This window comes from Leptidea sinapis, chromosome 29, assembly GCF_905404315.1.
Source record: "Leptidea sinapis chromosome 29, ilLepSina1.1, whole genome shotgun sequence".
NCBI lineage: Eukaryota > Metazoa > Arthropoda > Insecta > Lepidoptera > Pieridae > Leptidea > Leptidea sinapis.
In genome coordinates, this window is record NC_066293.1 from 9232976 (window position 1) to 9255606 (window position 22631).

The window sequence follows — 22631 nt, forward strand, 5'->3', positions numbered from 1 at the left end:
CAGGAGTAATTTGGAGAATATCCCTAAGCGCATCAGAACCCTGGATGAGCTAGAGTTGGCAGTGAAAGTAACCACGGATGGCATCACTGACGCCTACGAGGCTAGCTGCCCTATCTCCTTACAACACTCAAACAGGAAAGTGCCTTGGTGGACTTCAAACTTGAACAAACTAAGGAAGAAATCCAGAAGGCTGTTTAACAGGACTAAAAAGACCCAAGAATGGGAACCCTACAAAGAAGCCCTAACAGAATACAACAGAGAAGTTAGGAAGGCCAAACGAGCATCTTGGAAGAGGTTCTGCGAGGATTTATCTAAAACTCCCCAAGGATCCCGATTACACAAACTGCTCGCCAAGGACAAACCTAGCCAAATCGGCCTGCTCAAGAGACCAGATGGATCTTTTACAGCCGACGAGGTAGAAAACGTAAGAGTACTGATGGCCCACCACTTTCCGGGGGCTACCCATCAACCATCTGTAGCAACGCCTACACAACGGCCTCTTGACGAGGACTGGCGTAGAGCGGCAAAGATAATCAGACCCCGGGATATAAGGTGCGCCATCAAGACTCTGAAACCCTACAAGTCAAGCGGTCTAGACAACATTTTTCCAGCGCTTCTTCAAAAAGGCTTGGATATCCTAGTACCGCTACTAGTCAAGATATACCGGGTAAGCTTTGCCTGGGGCTATCTTCCAGAACAATGGACTAGGGCTAAAGTACTATTTATACCTAAGGCAGGCAGAAAGGACTACTCCCTGCCAAGCTCCTTCAGACCCATAAGCCTTACCTCCTTTCTCCTGAAGGTTATTGAGAAAGTCTTGGACAGACACATAAGAGAGGATGCTCTAAGCCTAAAGCCCATTCATAGTTCTCAACACGCCTACTGTAGAGGCAGGTCTACAGAAACGGCCCTTCTACATCTTGTGGATAGAGTCGAGAAGGCGTTACAAGACAAACAGATTGCACACTGTGCGTTTCTAGACATTGAGGGCGCCTTTGACAATACCCCGACAGACACGCTAGTGAAGGGACTAATTAACAAAAATGTAGACTCCACCACTGTCAAATGGGTAAGGTCAATGCTCTCAAATCGCAAAGCTCTAATCTCCCTCCATGGGACATCACTGGAGCTATACACTACGCGAGGTTGCCCACAAGGTGGCGTTCTTTCGCCACTTCTATGGACACTAGCAGTAGACGAACTACTTAGTAAGCTGGCAGAACTCAGGATTGATGCACTAGGGTACGCAGACGACCTAGTTATTATAGTCAGAGGTTTCTGCCAAAGCTTACTAAGGTCTATATTGCAAAAGGCGCTAAACACCATCTCACAGTGGTGTACAGCCAACAAACTGTCAGTCAACGCAGGAAAGACTGTTATTGTGCCATTCACGAGGAAACGGACACTTAACAAACTGAAGTCTCCCACCTTGAACGGCTCTACTTTAGAATTCTCAGCTGAGGTTAAGTATCTGGGAGTCACATTCGACCAGAAACTCACATGGAATTCTCACATCGACAAAGCCGTGAAAAAGGCTAAAACAACCTTGGGTGTATGTCGACGTCTGGTAGGGAGACATTGGGGAATGCGCCCCAAGATCCTCCTATGGCTATTCACAGCAATTGTGAGACCAACAATCACATACGCCTCCATTGTGTGGTGGAACAAAGCCAGCCAGAAAACAACTGCAGACAGACTAAATAGCCTGCAGAGGCTTGCCTGTATGTTGGTAACCGGGGCCATGACGTCTACTCCTGGTGCGGCCATTGAAGCAATGCTAAACCTACCGCCTCTTCCACTGTTCATACAGCAAGAGGCGAAGGCAAACATGCTGAGGGCAATCGCCCAGGGGGGTTCATGTAACTGGATGTCGCAAACGGTTAGGACCTTAGAGAACTGAGTTCTGCGAGACCACATATTAGGCATGTTACCTGATCAGATGATTCCACAATTAATCTCTGTTAAACACTATATAGTGGAACTACCTTCCAGGGACGACTGGATGAACAACAAAGTCACGTGGAAGGACGGGAGCCTCATGTGGTTCACCGATGGGTCCAAAATGGAAAAAGAAGTCGGCTGTGGGGTCTATGGAGAACGCCCCAGGTTTAAATCCAGCACAAACCTGGGAAGCTTTACCTCCATATTTCAAGCAGAGGTGTACGCCATCCTGGAATGCGCGGAAACCAATATCCAAAAAGGCTACTTCAATCATAACATATACATTCACTCTGATAGTCAGGCAGCATTGTTGGCTTTAGACGCTGACTTGACGTCGTCTAAGTTAGTCAATAATTGCGTTGAATGCCTGAATTCATTAGGCATAAAAAACAGAGTGATTCTCAGATGGGTCCCAGGGCATGCCGGAATCATAGGCAATGAAATGGCCGATGAGCTCGCAAGAGCTGGGGCTAAAGCAGTTGGATATGGTCCGGAACCCATTTGTGGACTGCCCAAGAGCGCAATCCGACACACCCTGAGTAACCAATGTAAACAAGAAGCACTTAAACGCTGGAACAACTCTTCAGGTTTAAACCACTCTAAAGCACTGATAAGGGCATTCAACAGTAGCTATGCGAATGAAGCCCTATCATTGAACAGGAAAAATCTATGCATACTCACTAGGATGCTAACCGGGCACTGTCGCCTAAACAAGCACCTCAGTGTGGTCGGCATCAGAAGCGATAAAGCTTGCAGGTTCTGCCTTGAGGATGATGAAACACCTATTCATCTACTCTGCGACTGCGGCCCACTAATGCATAAGCGTAACACAATCTTTGGTAACTACTTCGTGCCACCAGATAGTGTTTGCAACACTCGCGTCAAGGAACTACTGCGGTTCGTAAAGGTGGCAGGGCTTGACGATGAGCTTTAGTATGAGTGGCGAACACAATAGTCCAATTCTGGACGCGGTGTTACTAGGAATCTTTTAGGACCAGGAAATAGCCACCCTCTTCAAATAATAATAATTCTTTTTTTGCGCTCTTTTCAATAAAAATATACAATATTGTACAGTCATTTCTATCGCTATAAAATAATCACAATCTAGTCCCAGGCTGGCCGATCATTTAGATATTCAGCAGTGGAGTAATAGGATTTACGACAGAGCCATTTTTTTATAAAACATTTAAATTTATTTATAGATAATGCCTGAACAGTGGCTGGGACTTTATTATAGAAGTGTATACATTAACCCTTAAAGCTATTATGTATGTTATGAAGCCTACTAGATTAAGTTACAAGCAATCCTTCAATTTCTAGTGTTATAATAATGAAAATCACTATTAAGAGCAAAAAGGTGATGATTTTTGAGAACGTAAATCAAATTTTCATAAATGTACCGACAATGAACAGTCATAATATTTATTTCTTTGAGAGACTGTCTATAACCAAGCTGATATATAGCACGAACAGCTCTAAGTGAATGTAAATTAACCTAATAAGTAAATAAACATGTGTGCGGGTTTTTTTTTTACCTGGCAAGCGGCGACAAGTGTTGGCGATCGCTTGCACCGGTCACGAAGCTGGGTGGCAGACAGTCGTCGGCGACGCAGCGCGCTATGAAGTTGGATAGCATCACCGGCGCGTCGGGAGTATCCAGCTGCAGGTCAGCGAGTCGCTCCAGCAAACGTTCAAACGCTGCGGATGACGGTTGCGAGTTAAAGGCTTTGCTCTCCTATTTTACGCCGTACGCGACGTCTCGTTACGCCGTACGCGACGTCTCCTTACGCCGTACGCTGCGTCACAATGCTTAATATATAAATGTACTGTTGTGGTCTCTTTCACACGTCGCCGCTGGCGTGTTGACGCCGTACGTGGCATCCGAACACCGTGCGCCGCGTCCATAGTCATTTCGAACCAATGCAGCGTGAAGGTCGTCGCTCGCGACACACAAAATAGTTAAGACGAGTTGTTAATTGAATCAGTAAAATCTTATAATGCAGTGTATGATAAATGTGACAAGAAACATAAAAACAATATTTATAATTATACAAATGATTTAAGTTTTCTTTAGTGTTAATTCCGCCGATATTTGTTTTTAAACAATTCGACACGTGTTAACGCCTCAACACGATGCATCCTCAGACTCAGACTCAGTCTCGTGCCAGATTCCGTGGCGGAATTAACACTAAAGAAAGCTTAAATCATTTGTATAATTATAGATTTCCGCAAAGTAACGCCTACTTCAATATTTTTTTTTAATATTTATAAGCATCAATGTTTGGATAAATATAGTGATACAGCCACTGAGCGACCTGCGTCACGCCAGACGTATAGGTCCAGACTTTGGTAGCCAAGGAATTGAACGTTGACGCTAACGCCAGACGCCGCGTACGGCATAAAATAGAATACCATAGCCTTATTAAGTGAGGTAGGTATACTGTAAAAGGCATTTATTTTCTCAATATTGATTCCTTTAGAATTCTTTTTAACGTCATTTCTAATATACTAGATACAACTACCGCTTCGGAAACAAATGGCGCTCTGAGAGAGAAGAAGCGGCGCAAGAAACTCGGCATTTTATTGTTTGCGCTCTTTTTAGTCAAATATACAATATTGTATTGTCATTGCAAAGAAATAACCATAATGCCAGGCTGTCGGATCACTTAAGATATTCAGCTGTGGAGTAGTAGGATTTACGACAGAGCCATTTTTTAATAAATCATTTTGATGCACCTTAGTACATGTTTGATCGAAGATATTTATTACTTCGTCAAAGACATCATCGGTAGAAGGTCATTTGGTTGATTGCTGGTGAATGAACTTACCATACGCAATGTCCTTAGCCGAGCACACTCTCCCATACAGATCGGATATGAGGACTGACGCCATCTCGCAATGCGACGGCTTGTGGTCTAATGCAACTTCCACTATTGTTTCCACCACCTGAAGAATAAAGGAAAAAAAATAACTCAATTAAGGCGACGTCACCAAATGGCCCAACGGAAGGTCGGCACTGGTTTTCAAACCAGCAAACATGCTGAGTTGAGAACTTTGGTGATGTGGTATAGAAAATAATAAAAAATTATGAACGATGAGGGACTCGAACTCGCGACCTCTCTAGGTCCGTCCGAGCTAACCACCAAGCTCCGGTTTGGCTACAAATTTTATTTGTATAAGTAATTACAAAAGTGAGAGATATCTTAAAAAATAGCAAATTGTTTAGAAAACAATATTCCACAACTTTTATTCTATTTAATTTTTTTTAAATCTTTAGTATTTACATACATGGTACTGTTACAAATTAGTACATTACGATACAAGTGCGCAAAGTAGCCCGTTCCCGCACGAGCGAAGCGAGTGCAGTATGACCTACGTGCGCAACAGTATCATATATGTACTATTTTTCCTATTAAGTTGCGCAAAGTTCGACCACTTTAATTATTTTTAAACATTACCGCACGCTCTTGTCAACGTGTGGGCAAGTGGTACTTTGTGAACGCAAATGCATGCGCAAAATCGAACTTTGCGGACGATAATAGGAAAAAACATTTTTTGTGTCTTACTTTCAAAATCTGCAAACAATGTGTCCTACCGACCTTGCAAAAATAAGCTTTTAATAACGACGAATATACGCTTTGTTGCTATATTTAATATATAAAATTCTCGTGTCATGGTGTTAAACATTGAACTCCTCCGAAACGGCTTGACCGATTCTGATGAAATTTTGAGTGCATATTGGGTAGGTCTGAGAATAGGACAACATCTATTTTTCATCCCCCTAAATGTTAAGGGTGGTCCACACGATATTTTGTAATTTTTTTTTTGTTTGATTATGAGTCAGCATTAAAAAAATACATACAACTTCAAATTTTCACCCATCTACGATCAACAGTTACTTTTGTATCGCGATTTTAATATCGGCAATGCAACGTTTGCTGGGTCAGCTAGTTTTTATATATAACAGGGGGCTATTATCAGGTCACCTTTCAAGGAGGATGTAAATACTACATAATAAGCGGCGGGACTGCCTAAGTAAAAATTGAAATTTAGTTTAGTATGAAACTGACTGAACTGAAGACTGGCGTGGGCAGTTCGCAAACTCAAGTTCGCGTTTAACATGAAAATCAGTGCCAACCAAAAAGCTCGTATTCACGACCAGTGCATCTTGCCAGTACTTACGTATGGGGCTGAGACTTGGGTTTTTACTAAGGATCCTCCACAAACTTCAGGTGGCTCAAAGGGCAATTGAGAGTAAACTGGTCGGAGTTGCACTGAGAGACCGTAAAAGAAACGAATGGGTCAGAGAACGTGTTGCGAAATTGAAATGGGAGTGGGATGGCCATATCGCCCGCAAGCATGGCTTGTGGTGCAAGGCAGTGATAGAATGGAGACCGTGGGGTGAGAAAAAGCCGAGAGGAAGACCGCAGATGCGTCGGTACGACGATATCAAAAGACTGGCGGGAACAAAGTGGTTGGAAATTGCTCAAGACCGGAAAAGATGGAATAGGGTGAAGGAGGTTAGAGGTTGAGAACGCTTAAAGAAGAAGAAGAAGACGACAGTATGATACGTGCAGTCATTTGACATGAGTTTAAAATAGTAATAATTACAGTATGGCGACTGGCGACGAAGTATAATCCGGCTAAGTTTCAAAGCGAACAGTTGTTTAAAGCGTAGTGGATTTCGGCTATCTCCTTTTTTTACAAGATTATAGCCGTCATCTGTCAATGACTGCAAGTTTCATACAATCAAGTGAATCGCTTTTTTCTAAGAGAGTTAAGCTAGGCTGTACGGCAGCGTTCGGGAAGCTCCGTAAAATCTTCTCGTCCCAAATACCGCAGTGTCTAAAGACGAAAGTTTTCAACCAGTGTGTGTTGCCAGTGATGACTTACGGTACACAGACGTGGTCGCTAACTATAGGCCTTATGAGAAAGCTCATGGTCGCTCAGAGGGCTATGGAGAGGGCTATGCTCGGAGTTTCCCTGCGAGATCGAATCAGAAATGAGGAGATCTGTAGGAGAACCAAAGTAACCGACATAGTCCAAACGATTTCGAAACTGAAGTGGCAGTGGGCAGGGCACGTAGTTCGACGGACGGATGGCCGTTGGGGCAGTAAAGTCCCCAAATGGCGACCACGTACCGGAAGACGCAGTGTTGGCAGGCCCCCCACAAGATGGACCGACGATCTGGTCAAGATCGCCGGAATACGTTGGATGAGGGCAGCGCTGGACCGATCGTCGTGGAAATTTATGGGGGAGGCCTTTGTCCAGCAGTGGACGTTTTCCAGCTGATGATGTACGACAGTTTCACGCGCTGGTCTTCCCCGCAACACCGCCCGCTACCATCTTATTACCCCGTCCCCGCCAACGTCTGTCACCCCGTGGGACGGTCGCGCACGTAGTTGTCGGACTATATTATAAAGATTCTTTCTATCCCACTCATCCTGTTACTATAGGATGAGTGCGAAAGGAAGTAAACAATACTATCTTCTCTAAGGGCTCAGGTTGTACTAACAGAATTTTTTCATTATTTCTTCGGTACCAAACAGTTTACTTACCAGATGGGTCCGGTTGGGCGTGACGAACTCCAAAAAGTCCTCGGCAGCTTCGTTGGTGTCGCCGTGCTCGAAGTACTCCAGTATCACTGGCTCGCATTTGCGCTGAAATTTATTTAATATAAACCTTACGTACATTTCTTCAAAAAAAGAAGTGTTTGAGTACTAATGTACGCATTAGGGTCAAATTTACGTGATGGTGTGCGTGCGCATTGTATAATTCACACTAATTATTTTTCCGAAAAAGAAGTATAACTTCAAAAACAGTTCACTCAAGTTCTTGTGTTTTAACACATTGTTGTATTCATATATGAATGAATGGGAAAGAAATACTCTGTGTCGGACTTTTTTGATTTCTTGCCTTATTACTGTCAGATTTGTATACTGGACCTGTTTGCGGTCTATATGATTAAGACGTTCTAAGCACTGCAAGCACTTACAAAAACAAAAATATCGAAAAAAAAACAGGCGAAGTGCGAGTCGGACTCGGGCACGAGGAAAACATCATCTATAAAAATCACATTCATGAGATACAGCCTGGTGACAGACAGCGGAGTCTTAGTAATAGGGTCTCCTATTAACCTTTGGGTACAGAACACTAAAAAAAATTTTAACAAAAAAAAAACGATATCAAAAAAAACTTTTCGAAAACAATAGATATAATATGCACTAAATTCTAGATACAATTATTGTTATTTTTGAAATCGGTGTTCTCCCGCCGCAACCAAACCCTTGCTTCTGGTCTGTTGCACATTGCAATGGGACCACACGGAAAGCACCAGCTTTCAAATAAAAAAAAATGATCAAAATCGGTTCACCCACTCGAAAGTTACCTCAGGTAACAAACGAATTGAGAACCTCCTCCTTTTTTGAAGTCGGTTAAAAAACCAGAGAGACATATGTAATGATGTTATTGGACTTATTTGGAAAATAATTTAAACCTAGGATTAAGAGCAAAGAGAAAAGAGTCGAGAGCGTTTGTATGGAAAAAAGCCCTCAAAATCTTAAGGAGCAGCAGTGTGATGACTCTATTTAAACATTGACGTAAAATAAACAACTAGACTCACAATCACGCTTGTCTGAAGCAAAACTCTGCCTACGCGTCTATTACATTAGTCTTCGTTTACGTGTGTTTCGACCGCGCTTTGAATACAGCGCCACGCAATGAAAAAGTGATCAGTGAAAATCTGTCCAAATAAAAGTATTAAAAAGTATGAAGTGTTGTATTTCAGTTGAGTGCCTCTTTAAATTAACAAAATTATGTAACTAACTTGACGTTTTTAATCATTTTGCTAAAAAAATTACATTTCAATTGCTATAACACATGTTCTTGCCTCGTGTTTGCCCGTCCGTCTAGCGCGTGACATAGTGTTTCTACGACTAATAAGCGTATACAATAGACTTTAAACATTATTCCCACGAAATAAGGTGTTAATTTCAATGAATGTTTTAAAGTTTCCACCTTCGCACGACACGCCACAAGTTAGGATATCATCCCCACCATCTGGATGTGTGGCGGTCCTCCACAGTGCGGTTTTCAAGGAGCTTTCTTCCACGTACTACAAAGCTGTAGAATGAACTTCCTTGTGCGGTGTTTCCGGGACGATACGACATGGGTACCTTCAAAAAAGCGCGTACACCTTCCTTAAAGGCCGGCAAGGCTCCTGTGATTCCTCTGGTGTTGCAGGAGATTGTGGGCGGCGGTGATTACTTAACAACAGGTGACCCGTACGCTAGTTTGTCCTCCTATTCCATAAAAAAAAAGTTATCTGTATAAGTTAATGTATACGTATATACAACGAAACTTGGGACTTGAAATTCAATATTTACATCTTCATCATTGTACACAAAAATTTAGTCATTATTGTATTGAAACAACGACATTTTTGGCATGATTCCTCACTCGCATTTGTTGTCATTCACTTGTAAGATTAGCATGAGACATGCACGACTCGACACGATGTGTTTACAAATATATGCAGCCGGTAGGGTTGTCTCGCGTTCCACAATACACAGTAATAGAACAGTACATTAACCTCATACTAGAGCGCTCGGATCGACGCACGCACACATACACACGATATACACGGCCGCCAAGCAATCTTGGGGAAACTATTGAGTGTCACGCCGTACGCCGCCGAGACTGGTCGCTGTCCGAGTTAAATTAGCTAAGCCGCGGCGTTGTCAATCTTTTTGTATGTACCAACCCTAGCACTCCAGACGTAGGTATAACTTTCAAAGAGACGAGGAGTTACGCTACTGTTCCATTATTTGTATCGTTCGCGTACTTAGCCGAAGGTTATTAACACCACGCCGATAATAAGTATAGTGTATACAAATATTATAAAGAGGTAAAATTTGTAAGGTAGGGGGTAACCTGTGGGTTAATTGAATTGATTTTGAAAACTCTGTTACCAAGCCACATAGAATTATCCCTACAAAGTTGAGTTAGTAGTAAATTATGTGAGAGTAAACAGAGCATTTTCAATTTAATGTAATGTAATAGTAGTTTTTGTAACAAAAAAGAAGAATGCCGCTGAAAAATCATTTACATTTTTGGAATAAGTTCCAAAATAAGATGGAAAAACAAACTACAATTTATAATTCACAAAAATTTGTTATAAAATATATATGCATTTTATCACTAAAATTATAATTTAGAAGTAGGCTGTATGGCTATATGTAATCAATCGCCTAACATTTGGCGCGTGCAAAAAAAAAACTAGCGCGCCATTTCTAATAATTTTCATTTTTTTTTCAACGATTTATGTTTGTTTTTTCCTCGCAAGTGTGTTGTAAAAGTGGACACTCGGCTATTTTACGATTACTGCAACCCACAGCCTCGTGTATAATGAACAACTTAGCTCACTTGTGGCAATATATGCTATATTTAAATAAGTTACAAATTGTTGATCCACGCAGACACAGCCGCGGTATCGTCTAGTCGAAACAATCAATGTTTACTTCGTATTCAGTTTACGTAATACGATTTGGCGTGGAGCGATCGACAGCCGCGCCCCCGGTCGTTGACACGAGCTGATAGCGAGTAAGCTGCGTCCTCACCCACGAACGCAAGCGATTCATTTGTACAATGACGTTCTATACACATAATACTTATGAATGTCGAAAGAAAATTTTTTTTATTGAATCTACCGCTTCTTCATAAAGGGTTGAGCTAATGATAAGGAGTAGCAAGAAACTCATTGCCACTCTTTTAAATCAACATTTACATTTTCATTGTTTTACAAATCATTTCAATTACACAATGACTTAGTTTCTATACATATGGACATAACATTCGCAGTCTGATAGGGGAACGAAAAAAGGGTGCTTAAAGAAAATGTAAGCACACTCTTCTCCTTAGTCGTGTGTAAAGTGTCACTGACCGAATCAATCTTGAATTGAATAAATGTTTTACATTGCTGCTTATTGACAAACATCTGGAGTAAATGCAGCAATGTATAGATATAGTAGTCAAAGCTTATTATGGTGTAATTTGTGGCATGTTCCATATTGCGGCTTTATTTTTATACGATAATATACGAGGGGCGGTCAAAAAGTTCGCGGAATGGCGGGGTTGGCGGGGGTGAGGTCGCTCCTCCAGGTAGCCGCTACTTGAGTAACTCATAATTACTATATATGCCAATTTCTAGCCTAATTGGGTCATTAGCTTTCGAGTTACAAACGAGTGAACAAGTAAATCGGGAACAAACTAGCCACTATGGAGAAAATTGAACATCGCGCCGTCGTAAAGTTCCTCACCAAACAAGGAAAAACGCCTCAAACTATTTTGCAAGAGATGTTAGCTGTTTACGGAGACTCTGCTCCTGGTAAAACCATGATTTACAAATGGCACGGCCTTTTCAAGCAAGGAAGGGAGTCAATTGAAGATGATCCTCGACCTGGACGGCCCATTGAGGCCACTACGCCGGAAATCATTGAAAAAGTTGAAAAACTTGTATTGGAAGACGGAAGGTTGAAGAAGAAACAACTTGCAGCATCAGTTGGAGTATCAGAAACCACAATTTTAAATATTCTTCATCAACATCTTGGCATGAGTAAAGTGTGTTCAAGGTGGGTCCCGAGAATGCTCACGCCGCTGCAAAAACGTGAGCGCGTCAACTGTTCCCGCGAGTATTTGGACCGCTGTGGAGAAGAATTATGGCCCGAATTGTAACCGGTGATGAAACTTGGGTTCACCACTATGAGCCTGAGTCAAAGCAGGAGTCGATGCAGTGGCACAAAAAAGGCACACCACCCCCAAAAAAATTTAAAGTGTCGCAATCGGCCGGAAAGATCATGGCGACTATTTTTTGGGATACTGAAGGTATTCTTTTGATCGATTATAAAGAACGTGGTGTTTCTATAACGGGAGAGTACTACGCTTCCCTATTGGACCGATTAAAAGAAGCTATTAAAGAAAAAAGAAGAGGAAAACTGACAAAAGGTGTACTCCTTTTGCACGACAACGCGCCCGTTCACACGAGTCATGTTGCGACGGCTGCCATTCATCGATGCGGTTTTGAACAACTACGCCATCCACCCTACAGTCCAGACCTGGCCCCTAGCGATTTTTATTTATTCCCAAAGATGAAGAAAGAGCTGCGTGGAAAAAAATTTAGAGACGATGATGAAGTCAAGTCGGCGATTTCGGCGTATTTTGACGCCCAAGACAAAACCTATTTTTTCGACGGTATTAATAAGTTATATGCCAGATCCCAAAAATGTATTCGTGTTAAGGGGGAATATATTGAAAAGGAAAAATAACATAATGTATCATTTCATCTTTTTTCCCAGTCATTCCGCGAACTTTTTGACCTCCCCTCGTATATGCCTATATCTATAGAATGTCATTGCAATTGTATATTAGAGGTCAGTCATAGGCCGTCATATACATTTCGATTATTTAAATATAAAATGATACAACAATAATGCGGTTATTATTTTCAACAACTTACTAACAACGCTAGGTGCTCAGTCAACTCGAACAGGCTATACAAAGTAAAAAGTTATAAAGTATCTTGCTGAGCAATAAGTATGTGGAAAAGCGAAAAACTCGCATGTGTGACTCAAAGCCGATTTTGTTAAAAGAGTGATGAATTTGAATTTTTAAAACAAACTCTCTCAACTATGGATAGACCCAGTTGATTTAAGAATAAAGAAACCACAAACTGTAATATTATGTAGTCATGAATAAACTACATCAAATTCGGACTTAAAAACGTTTTTTGGGATTATCAAAATATCCTACCAATGTTAAGTTGTCAAAGTCAAAATGAATTGTTAAAGTTTCTACAGAATCTTCAAACCTTTGGATGAGTGGTTGATGTTCTCCTACATTTGAACCAGAACTTCAGCTAAAATAAAATCAAACATCTAAAAGCGCTCATTGCAGTGCTGCCTATAAAAATGAAGCGATTCCTTTGTTCTAAGTAAATAAACCTGCTCCGAATTGATGATTGCAGGCTTAGATTGGGAACCTCCCTATTGGGAATATACCTATATACTTAAACATAACTTCACTCGTTGCTTATACAAACAAAAATTGTCAGTTGTAGACTACCCATAGACGTGAAAACTACAATTTTTTTTTATTAAAATGTGAAATTTCATAATGTTTATAAACAATGTTTTTATTAATTTCAATTATTTTAAAAACTTATTTTCAATAATATATTAATCAAACACAAATACTACATGAACAATTCACAGTATATACACATTGAACTATTCACAAAATTCATTTATTCACCTATAGGATATACACAGCACTAATCTTGCAAAATTCGTCAGCAGTATATCTACAGATATACTGCTATAAGCATCGATATGGTGACACGAACTCACGAGATTTCACACATGCAAGAACTATTATAATATTAATATATATATATATATATATATGTACACTTTAAAGCTCTAAGCTGCGATTACTTAAACAGCCAGCAACTATAATTCCCGCTACCGCTTGTCGCAGCACTCATTCTTATGCGTAGGTTTAAATGCGGCCGTGTCGCAACAACTCGTTCCGTCGAGATTGTCTCCACGACGATATAAACGAGGTCTAACATATTTATGTTTATTATTATTATGTTATATCTACACTAGTACTATCTTGATATGACAGTGAGAACATCTCTAACGGAGATTCAGCAAGATAGGAAATGAAAGCGAATTTAGTGTTACTGTAACCGATTTTGCTTGACAAGTCGTAAGCAGACAGCCACGCCTATATAAAATACTGAAGATATATGATCCCAGTGTCTTTCTTATTTCTTGTAGTATTATTTTTACAAAGTTTTACAACGCAACCCGTCATTTAAGTTTCAATTATTAGCAAAGTTTAACAGAACATGTGGCACGTCAACGTTACACTTTGTTCGAGGCTTGCTCGAGTAGGTACGCCCACTTGGGCGTAGTATTAGTTGCCGCACTTTGCGACTACGCCTGCGGTATCTAGTCGGACCGCAGCGGAAACCAATTCTCAATCTAAGGGCTTATATTACTATGTATCGATTTTCGAACTGCCTCTACAGGAAAGTTAGCTACTGCTTCCTCTAGAAATTTCTTATGAGACGGTTTGCCTATTTTTAAGAACTAATTCTTAAGAAGGTTAACCTGTCCATAATATTTATTATAACAGGTTCAGATCTGGAGTAGATTACAAAGAAAATATAAACACTCACATTTTAATTTAAAACCAATCATGTGACGGATGGATTTTCTTAGCATAGGATTAGCGTCATACAGCCAACTTGTCAAAGTTTTTTAAATCTGACAGCCACGGACAAGTAAAAAAAGAAGGACTCCGCGCCGTGATATTAGCAAATGAAGCACCTTTATGCTAGTGTGTGTGCGGTTACGGGGTATACCAGTTACACAATTTTTTCTCCCTTAAATAATCATATATCCACGAATACTTTTATATTATTGTTTTTACAGTTTTTCACAACGCACGACGGCATTTTTAAACTATATTATTGCGGCGCAAACTGATCTGTCACAGACGATGGCAAATCTCATAATGGCGGCCGATCGGCTTGTATTAGTTTACATGTATGTGTGAGGCTATGCGTTTACACGTTTACCGGCTGCTGGCAACATGAACAAAACGACGCTTTATTCATGTTGCCAGCTATTATCTTTATATAATAATTATACGAGGGCGGCACTGAAAATTTCGGGAATTAAGGAAGTGACACAACATTACTATTTAAAAATGTATTTATTGCTTTTCGAAGTATTCTCCGCGAGATTTGACACATTTTTCTATACGATGGAACCAATCATTGAAGCAACCATTCCATTCGGAAGTTGGGCAAAATGGCCGTTTTGTAGGCGTCCACAGCTTCTTCAGGTGATGAAAATCTCTGACCACGCAATTTATTCTTTATTTTAGGGAAAGTATAGAAATCATTAGGGCTTAGGTCGGGGCTGTACGGCGGATGGTCTAATAATTCTCTAAAAACTCTTTTGTTCTGTGCGCGGTGTGAGAACTCGCATTGTCGTGATGGAGGATGATGCGGCAGTTGCAGTTCTCTTTACTGAGTTCAGAAACGACCTGTGGCAAACAAATGCATACCATTCTGCATTAACCGTTCTTTGTCCCTCAAGAAGAATAGTCGCAACATGGCCGGTTTTGGAGACAAACGTGGCCACCATTTTTTTGCAACACTCCGTGAACGAACAATTTTTGTTGGTTTTAACTCATTTTCGAACACCCAAACTCGTGACTGGTTTTTTGTTTCGGGTTCGTACGCGTATATCCAGGATTCGTTACCTGATACGATGTTGTATACAGCATTTGAGGATCCTGCGTGGAATCTTTCGAGAGTTCCGACGCACCAAGTAACGCGAGCCGCTTTTTGCTCTTCACAGAGCAAATGCGGTATCTATCGGGAAATCAACTTTTTTACACCTAATTGTTCATGCAATATTATTTGTATTTGACTCATGCCAATGTCTAAAGTTGCCTGAATTTCGCGGTATGTCACATGTCGATCTTCCTCAATCACCTTACGCACAGCATCAACGTTTTCTTTGGTGACTGCAGTTTTCGGACGACCATGACGGGGATCATCACTGAGCTTTACACGTCCACGTTGAAATTCAGCAAACCAGCGATAAATTGTGGTTTTGGATGGGGCTTCATCACCAAATGCAGAAATCATCCGGTCAACACACTGTTTTTGTGTTAAACAACTTCGAAAGTCATAATAAATAATCGCTCTAGAATTTTCTCGAGTCAATTCCATTTTTTCAACGACTAAACAAGTTTGAAAAGACCTTGTGACAAGACCGAGAATCTTTTTTATAATAAATAAATGGTATTTGATTTTTAAAACCAAGGCGAATTCAATTAAAAAGATTTTAATATGACAGGAACAGAGGAAATATTCCATTCCCGATACTTTTAGTGCAGCCCTAGTAATATATAGTTGTTTGTCCGCGATGAACTGTTAAACAACTGAATCGATTTTAATCATACGCACAATGTGTGCAGTTCAATCGAACTTGAGAGATAGGATAAATTTTATTTCGTTTCGTGACCCTTGACCGTTTATTTTTTAATTTCCAAAATTTAGGGTTTCTTTCTCGACAATTTACTCCCCCAAAAATAAAGAACTCGTAATGAAATTTTGCAAATCGAATGAGAAGGAAATTTATCTTTGAACATAATTTTAATCTAGGGTTAAAAACCAAGAAGAAAAAATTCGAAATCGTTTGTATGGAAAAAATGCCCACTACCTAAATTCTCTAATTTGCTTGCCTAGTTAAGCCTGGCGCAACATGTGAAACTGTAAGATTATACCATCGTAACATACCATGTTTATACGCAAATAAAGAATTAGGTTGATTGATTGATTGATTGATAACTTCTTCTGAAGAAGGCATATTTACAGGGAATTCCAAAGTAGGTATATACTTATAAAGAATAACAGACGAATATGACATTTTTGAATAACATTTAAAATGGCGCCGCAGTTCGCGCGAAATTATCAACTAGGGCTGCCAACCGTACCCTACAGTATTGCACCTTATTTCATGTGGGCGTATAACAACACTCATAGAGTACGAATTAATTTATAATTGCCTGTTACATTAAGACTTTTTGATCAATGTTTTTATATAAAACAACTTTCTAAAAAAAAAAGTGTACGTGTAAAGAATTTACGCGCGATTGAAGTAAAACTTAATTATAATTAACTTTAGGAATAATTAACAGATACATACTTTTTTGCATATCTGAAAGCTCATATAAAAATATGTTATTTTCGTTTGCCCTTGTTTGTCCCACCTATTCTAGGACGAAGATTTAATTTATACCATTAAATATATACTTACATTAATTAAAGCCGTATTATTAATAAATAATTTAATAAAAATAATTAAGTTATAAATATCACACATATCAATATAACGTTGTTATTGAATATTAACGAATATGGTTCTATGGGCTCAGACCTTTTGCCTGTCCGATGAACGATGAAAAATTAACGAATGTCGGAAACGTCAGACTGAGAACTTTTATTTATTATTAACTAGCTGACCCGACAGGCGTTGTTCTGTATATTATAATAAATAAAATAATGTTTTTATATGAATTTGTCAATAAAATAAAATATCATAACATCAAAAATTACTTCGTAAAATATGCACCCTGCTGTCGTAATGAAATTGTTTCACAGCAGAACTGTCAAACCGTGCGTCAATAAATTCTCTCATAGAAATTATGTATGGACACATCAAAGGAAAAACAAATTTGTTGTTTTAATTTAATTTAACAGCATTTTCCTATTTATTCACCTTTTAAACCTTCTCTGGACTTCCACAAATAATTTAAGACCAAAATTAGCCAAATCGGTCCAGCCATTCTCGAGTTTTAGCGAGACTAACGAACATTTTTATATATATAGATTACAAAGTAGTCATAAATGAACAAATACACTTGGAGACTTTACAGAAAATATTACTGAGCAATTTGAAACAATTTTTTAAACCATTAAATTATAATGGTTAAAAATTGTTTAAATTAACTTTTTTCTGCCGGAAGTACTAACGTTACGCCTAAAGTAGTAAAAACAAAATACAATACTGGTTCGCAACATTCCCGCCTTTATTTTTTAAATATTATCTATTTCCTACATCGATCGACGTATCCGAAATATTCCTAGGGTATATAAATAGTTAAATAAAAAGCAGATCACCACCTTTTTCTATTAATAAATGTATATTACTTTACCGAATGGAACCAGCTTTGGTTTAAAACTATAAAGTGGGGCACGAAGGGCCAGTGTGTAAATTACCGAGCCATGGCAGAACAATGTTTGGGAAACACTGCTCAAAGCCATAAAATAATACACGAACATTCACAAGACAGGAACCAGTTTTATTGAAATCTATATATATACATATAAATAAAATTTTAGTGGCTGTTTTTAATATTGAAATTACCGTTTTTTACTACATGTATATGAATAATACGGTATACACACCAAAATATAATTTTTTTAAATTTTTATCTGTCTGTCTGTTTGTTCCGGCTAATCTCTGAAATTACTGGACCGATTTTGACGCGACTTTTATTGGTAGGTAGCTGATATAATAAGGATTAACTTAGGCTACGTTTATTCTAGAACAATAAAGTGATGTTGCAATGTTCAAGAAACGGTCTAACACTAAAAATAATTTATGTGGCTAAACAGCGTTTGCCGGGTCAGCTAGTAAAAAATAAATCTTATTTATAAAATTCTCGTGTCACAATGTTCGTTCCCGTACTCCTCCGAAACGGCTTGACCGTTTCTCATGAAATTTTGTGAGCATATTGAGTAGGTCTGAGAATCGGCCAACATCTATATTTCATACCCCTAAATGTTAGGGGTGGTCCATACGATTCTTATTTTTTTTTTTATGGAATAGGAGGTCAAACGAGCGTACGGGTCACCTGTTGTTAAGTGATCACCGCCGCCCATACTCTCTTGCAACACCAGAGGAATCACAGGAGCGTTGCCGGCCTTTAAGGAAGGTGTACGCGCTTTTTTTGAAGGTACCCATGTCGTATCGTCCCGGAAACACCGCACAAGGAAGTTCATTCCACAGCTTTGTAGTACGTGGAAGAAAGCTCCTTGTAAACCGCACTGTGGAGGACCGCCACACATCCAGATGGTGGGGATGATATCCTAACTTGTGGCGTGTCGTGCGAAGGTGGAATTCGGCGGCAGGAATCAGGTTAAACAGCTCTTCGGAACACTCCCCGTGATAAATGCGGTAGAAGACACACAATGAAGCGACGTCTCTACGCAACGCCGAGTGATCCAGCCGTTCACAGAGTACTGGGTCCCCGACAATTCGCGCTGCTCTGCGTTACACGCGGTCAAATGGATCGAGCTGATACTGGGGTGCGCCAGACCAGAGATGACAGCAATACTCCATGTGTGGCCGGACCTGCGCTTTGTACAGCGCTAGAATGTGGGCCGGCTTGAAGTATTGCCGTGCTCTATTAATGACGCCCAGTTTCTTTGAAGCCAATTTGGCTTTGCCCTCCAGATGGCCACGGAATTGGCAATCGCTCGGGATTTCGAGACCCAGTATTCCGATACTAGGCGAGGCTTTTAGGGAAGTGTTGTCGAAGAGCGGTGATGCGACAAATGGGGTTTTGTTTGATTATGAGTCAGCATTAAAAATACATCTAACATACACTAAGTAAGTCTAATATATAAAATTCTCATGTCGAGGTGTTTGTAGTTAAACTCCTTCGAAACGGCTTGACCGATTCTCATGAAATTTTGAGTGTATATTCTAGTAGGGTAGGTCTGAGAATCGGACAACATCTATTTTTCATCCCCCTAAATGTTAAGGGTGGTCCACGGCAATTTTTTTTAAATTTTTTTGACATTTTTTTTTAATTTGTTTGATTATGAGTCAGCATTAAAAAATACATACAACTTCAAATTTTCACCCATCTACGATCAACAGTTACTTTTGTATCGCGATTTTAATATCGGCAATACAACGTTTGCTGGGTCAGCTAGTTATATATAAAAACCTTTATGTTACGTTATGATAACCTTTTTTAATTAATCGCTACTCATTATTTAGCCACACTGAAATTAAACATTGTATATTACTTCCAGAAAATGTTGACAGCCCTACGAGCTATATTGCGCTGCGTCGCATGCTTTTGGTCACGTAGGCAGTCGTGTGTCACATTGAGCTTGAGGCTCGAATACATACCTACGGGAGCGCGGAATCAAAAATATTATTACTATCTGATGCCCGCGACTCTGTCCGCGTAGTTAAAGGGTTTTTAAAAATAATAAGCAAGTTCAGAATTGAAGATTATCTCATGTCCTACTCCAGTTCCGGTCGAATCTAAGTTTCTTGAGGGTGCAGAGAAGGTATTTGGCATCATATTTGAAATACAAGATGGCTGCCGCGCAAATGTATGATTTCAACGATTTTATCTCTATGTGGCACAACAATTTCCGAAAGATGCCTATAAGTTGTTTGGCATTATAACCAACACGCGTATAGCCCCAAAAGAATTTTTCACCGCAGCCATCTTCGTTCTTTGCACCCTCGAGAGCCTCGGTTACGATATCCATATTGTTCAAATCATAATTTTGCACGGCGGCCATTTTGGATTAAAATGATCCCAAAGCCGTTATCTGCACCCTCGTTCTCGAGGTTCTCCTCGGATACGATATCCATATTGTTGAAATCATTAAGGAGACGGATACCCTTCCATACATTATTGGGCCAAGATGTAAAAGGATGAAATTAGTGTCAATAAATAGCTTAAAAATTAAAAAAGGATCACTGAGACTTTAAAGATTTTTGGCAAACTGAAAGCTGAGTTATAGGAGGTTTTGTAAAATTGAGGTTATGCAATATATAGGCAACAATCTATATTAAGACAGCTGATTTTTTAAATGCGATTGTTTTCTTGTTGTATGATTATAATCGTACAAGTTTAGCAATATCAGATGTCAAATAGAAAGAAGGAAAATATCAATAAAACAACGGGAAACACTCAAATGACAAATCGTGTAGGTACGCACAAACGATACTACGAAACGAGTGATTGACAATTGACATTCTAGACAATTCTGTGCGTGTCACTGTCAGCACAGATTAAAAATACAGAACGAGATTCAGAATCGACTTTATCTTCGATCGATTTCTTCATAATATTAAGTTGATATTTAATTTTTTTTAACTAAAGACATTATGCTATGTAAATTATAAAGTATTTTTTTTTGGTACTTTTATTGAATCAATCATCTGGTGCAAGTGGTTTTGGGTTGAATTATATTAACTCATTCACATTAATCGATTATAGTAATCGATATCCCATTTTAATCGAGAATTTTAAGATAATGAAAACTTAATTTTAAGATTTCTCGTTTTCTAGATTGTGAATTACGGTAATTTTTTATATACTGTATTGAAATAGAAAAATATGAACTTTTTTTTTAAAACCATATCTCAACTCAGTACATTTTGGCCCAGAAATCCCCGCCTCCTTTGCGCGGCGGCCATCTTGGATTTCAAAAATGATCCCCAGTTCGTTCTTTGCACCGTCGAGAACCTCGATATCCATATTGTTGAAATCATAATTTGGCGCGGCGGCTTAAATAATAGTTTTATTAATAATAGCTGGCAGGAGCTCTATTGTCTCGCGTTTTCGTTTCATCGAGTTTCAAATCACAACGATCCTAAACAAGTTTCAATTCAATATATTTTATTATTATATACATATACATACAATGCAATATATTTATAATTATAGATTGATATAAAATAATATGTAATGTTATTGTCACTCCCTCTAATAAATTAAATTATAAATTTATATTTTATTTCTTCTTTCTTATTTTCTTCTCACAATTTACCGATTTGGAGAAATGTCTATTTACTTGCAACATTATTTGGCTGTGTGTGTGCGTGTTGGCAAATGTAAGTACGTGACGCTCACGCACACATTAATCATAATGTTACTTCTTTAATGACAGGAACTATGAATGAAACTATCGTTCTGGGCGTTATTATTCTATGGGTATTGCTTATCAACGTGAATTTTAGTTGTTCACAATGCCCGCGGAACCATCGATTTTTCCGGGATGAAACGAAGCCTTTAATATACCTTTATACCCTTTCCCAAGCTCTAGTCTATCCCTGTACCAAATTTCATCAAAATTGGTTCAGCAGCTCCGGCGTAAAAACGTAACAAACAAACTTACATTCACATTTATAATATTAGTAGGGATTTACTCAATGAGTGGAATTCTCAAGACAGATATAAAGCCGCTTCTATTCTAGTCGCAGATAGTAACACATATTATCCTGTTATTATTTATACGATCCAAGTAAAAGAATTCTCAAACATACAAAGATTAGGTTAACAAAAAACGTAAATATTACACCTAGGCATATAATTAAGCAAAGTACACTGCCACATTATCTCTGGACCTCGCTGGAAAGTGAAGCCCCCTCCCGTTCCAAGTTATCACTTCTGTCTTACGGCCGTTCTCAATATTCAGTCTATCTCTTACTTGAGATAAAAATCCTAACTATCGTTGACTTTTCTGCCCCAACAAACTTATCGACGGTAACTCACCATATCCGTACACGCTGTATCCGATTATTAACAGCAAATTACTGACAGTAGTATGTAGTAATTTATCTCTATTGGTAGATAGTATATTGGGAACGGCCGTTAGTGTCTTAAGCACACACAGTTTTTTCATTGACCACCTATATAATACCTACTTCCTTCATCATGCGGCATGCCCTTTGCACCGGTAATAAGGTGGTATCCAATTATGCGGACAGACTTACCACAACTTCTTCGGGGTCAGCTTCCACGATGAACTCCTTGAAGATCACGTCACCGTTGGTGACAGCTTCCGAGTCGTAGTTGGGGTCGTTGGCGTCTTCCTCGTACTCATCCAACATTTCGGAGCCCGGGGCTCCCCAGACACCCTTACCACCAGCGCCACCTGACGTACAAAACATCTTTATTATAAATGTTTAGTGGGCGTCCAATAATGTTGATCCGTGTGGACTCCCGGCCACAAGGACGCCATTGAAAGCTAACAGAGGGCGTTGTCTTTGTGGGCGTCGTGTGTACAC

At 39.4% G+C, this 22631-nt stretch overlaps 1 protein-coding gene across 1 annotated transcript in view; it reads right to left on the bottom strand.

Annotated features, from left to right (window-relative positions):
- The window catches only part of LOC126973322 (programmed cell death protein 4), a 48026-nt gene that overhangs the window by 14689 nt on the left and 10706 nt on the right, over positions 1 to 22631 (bottom strand). Inside the window, exons 2-5 of the mRNA XM_050820538.1 lie at positions 22338 to 22498; positions 7500 to 7601; positions 4770 to 4887; positions 3477 to 3639 (exon numbers count right to left, since the gene is read on the bottom strand). Of these exons, the coding sequence (XP_050676495.1) occupies positions 3477 to 3639; positions 4770 to 4887; positions 7500 to 7601; positions 22338 to 22498 (544 nt within the window). The remainder of the gene's footprint in view (positions 1 to 3476; positions 3640 to 4769; positions 4888 to 7499; positions 7602 to 22337; positions 22499 to 22631) is intronic.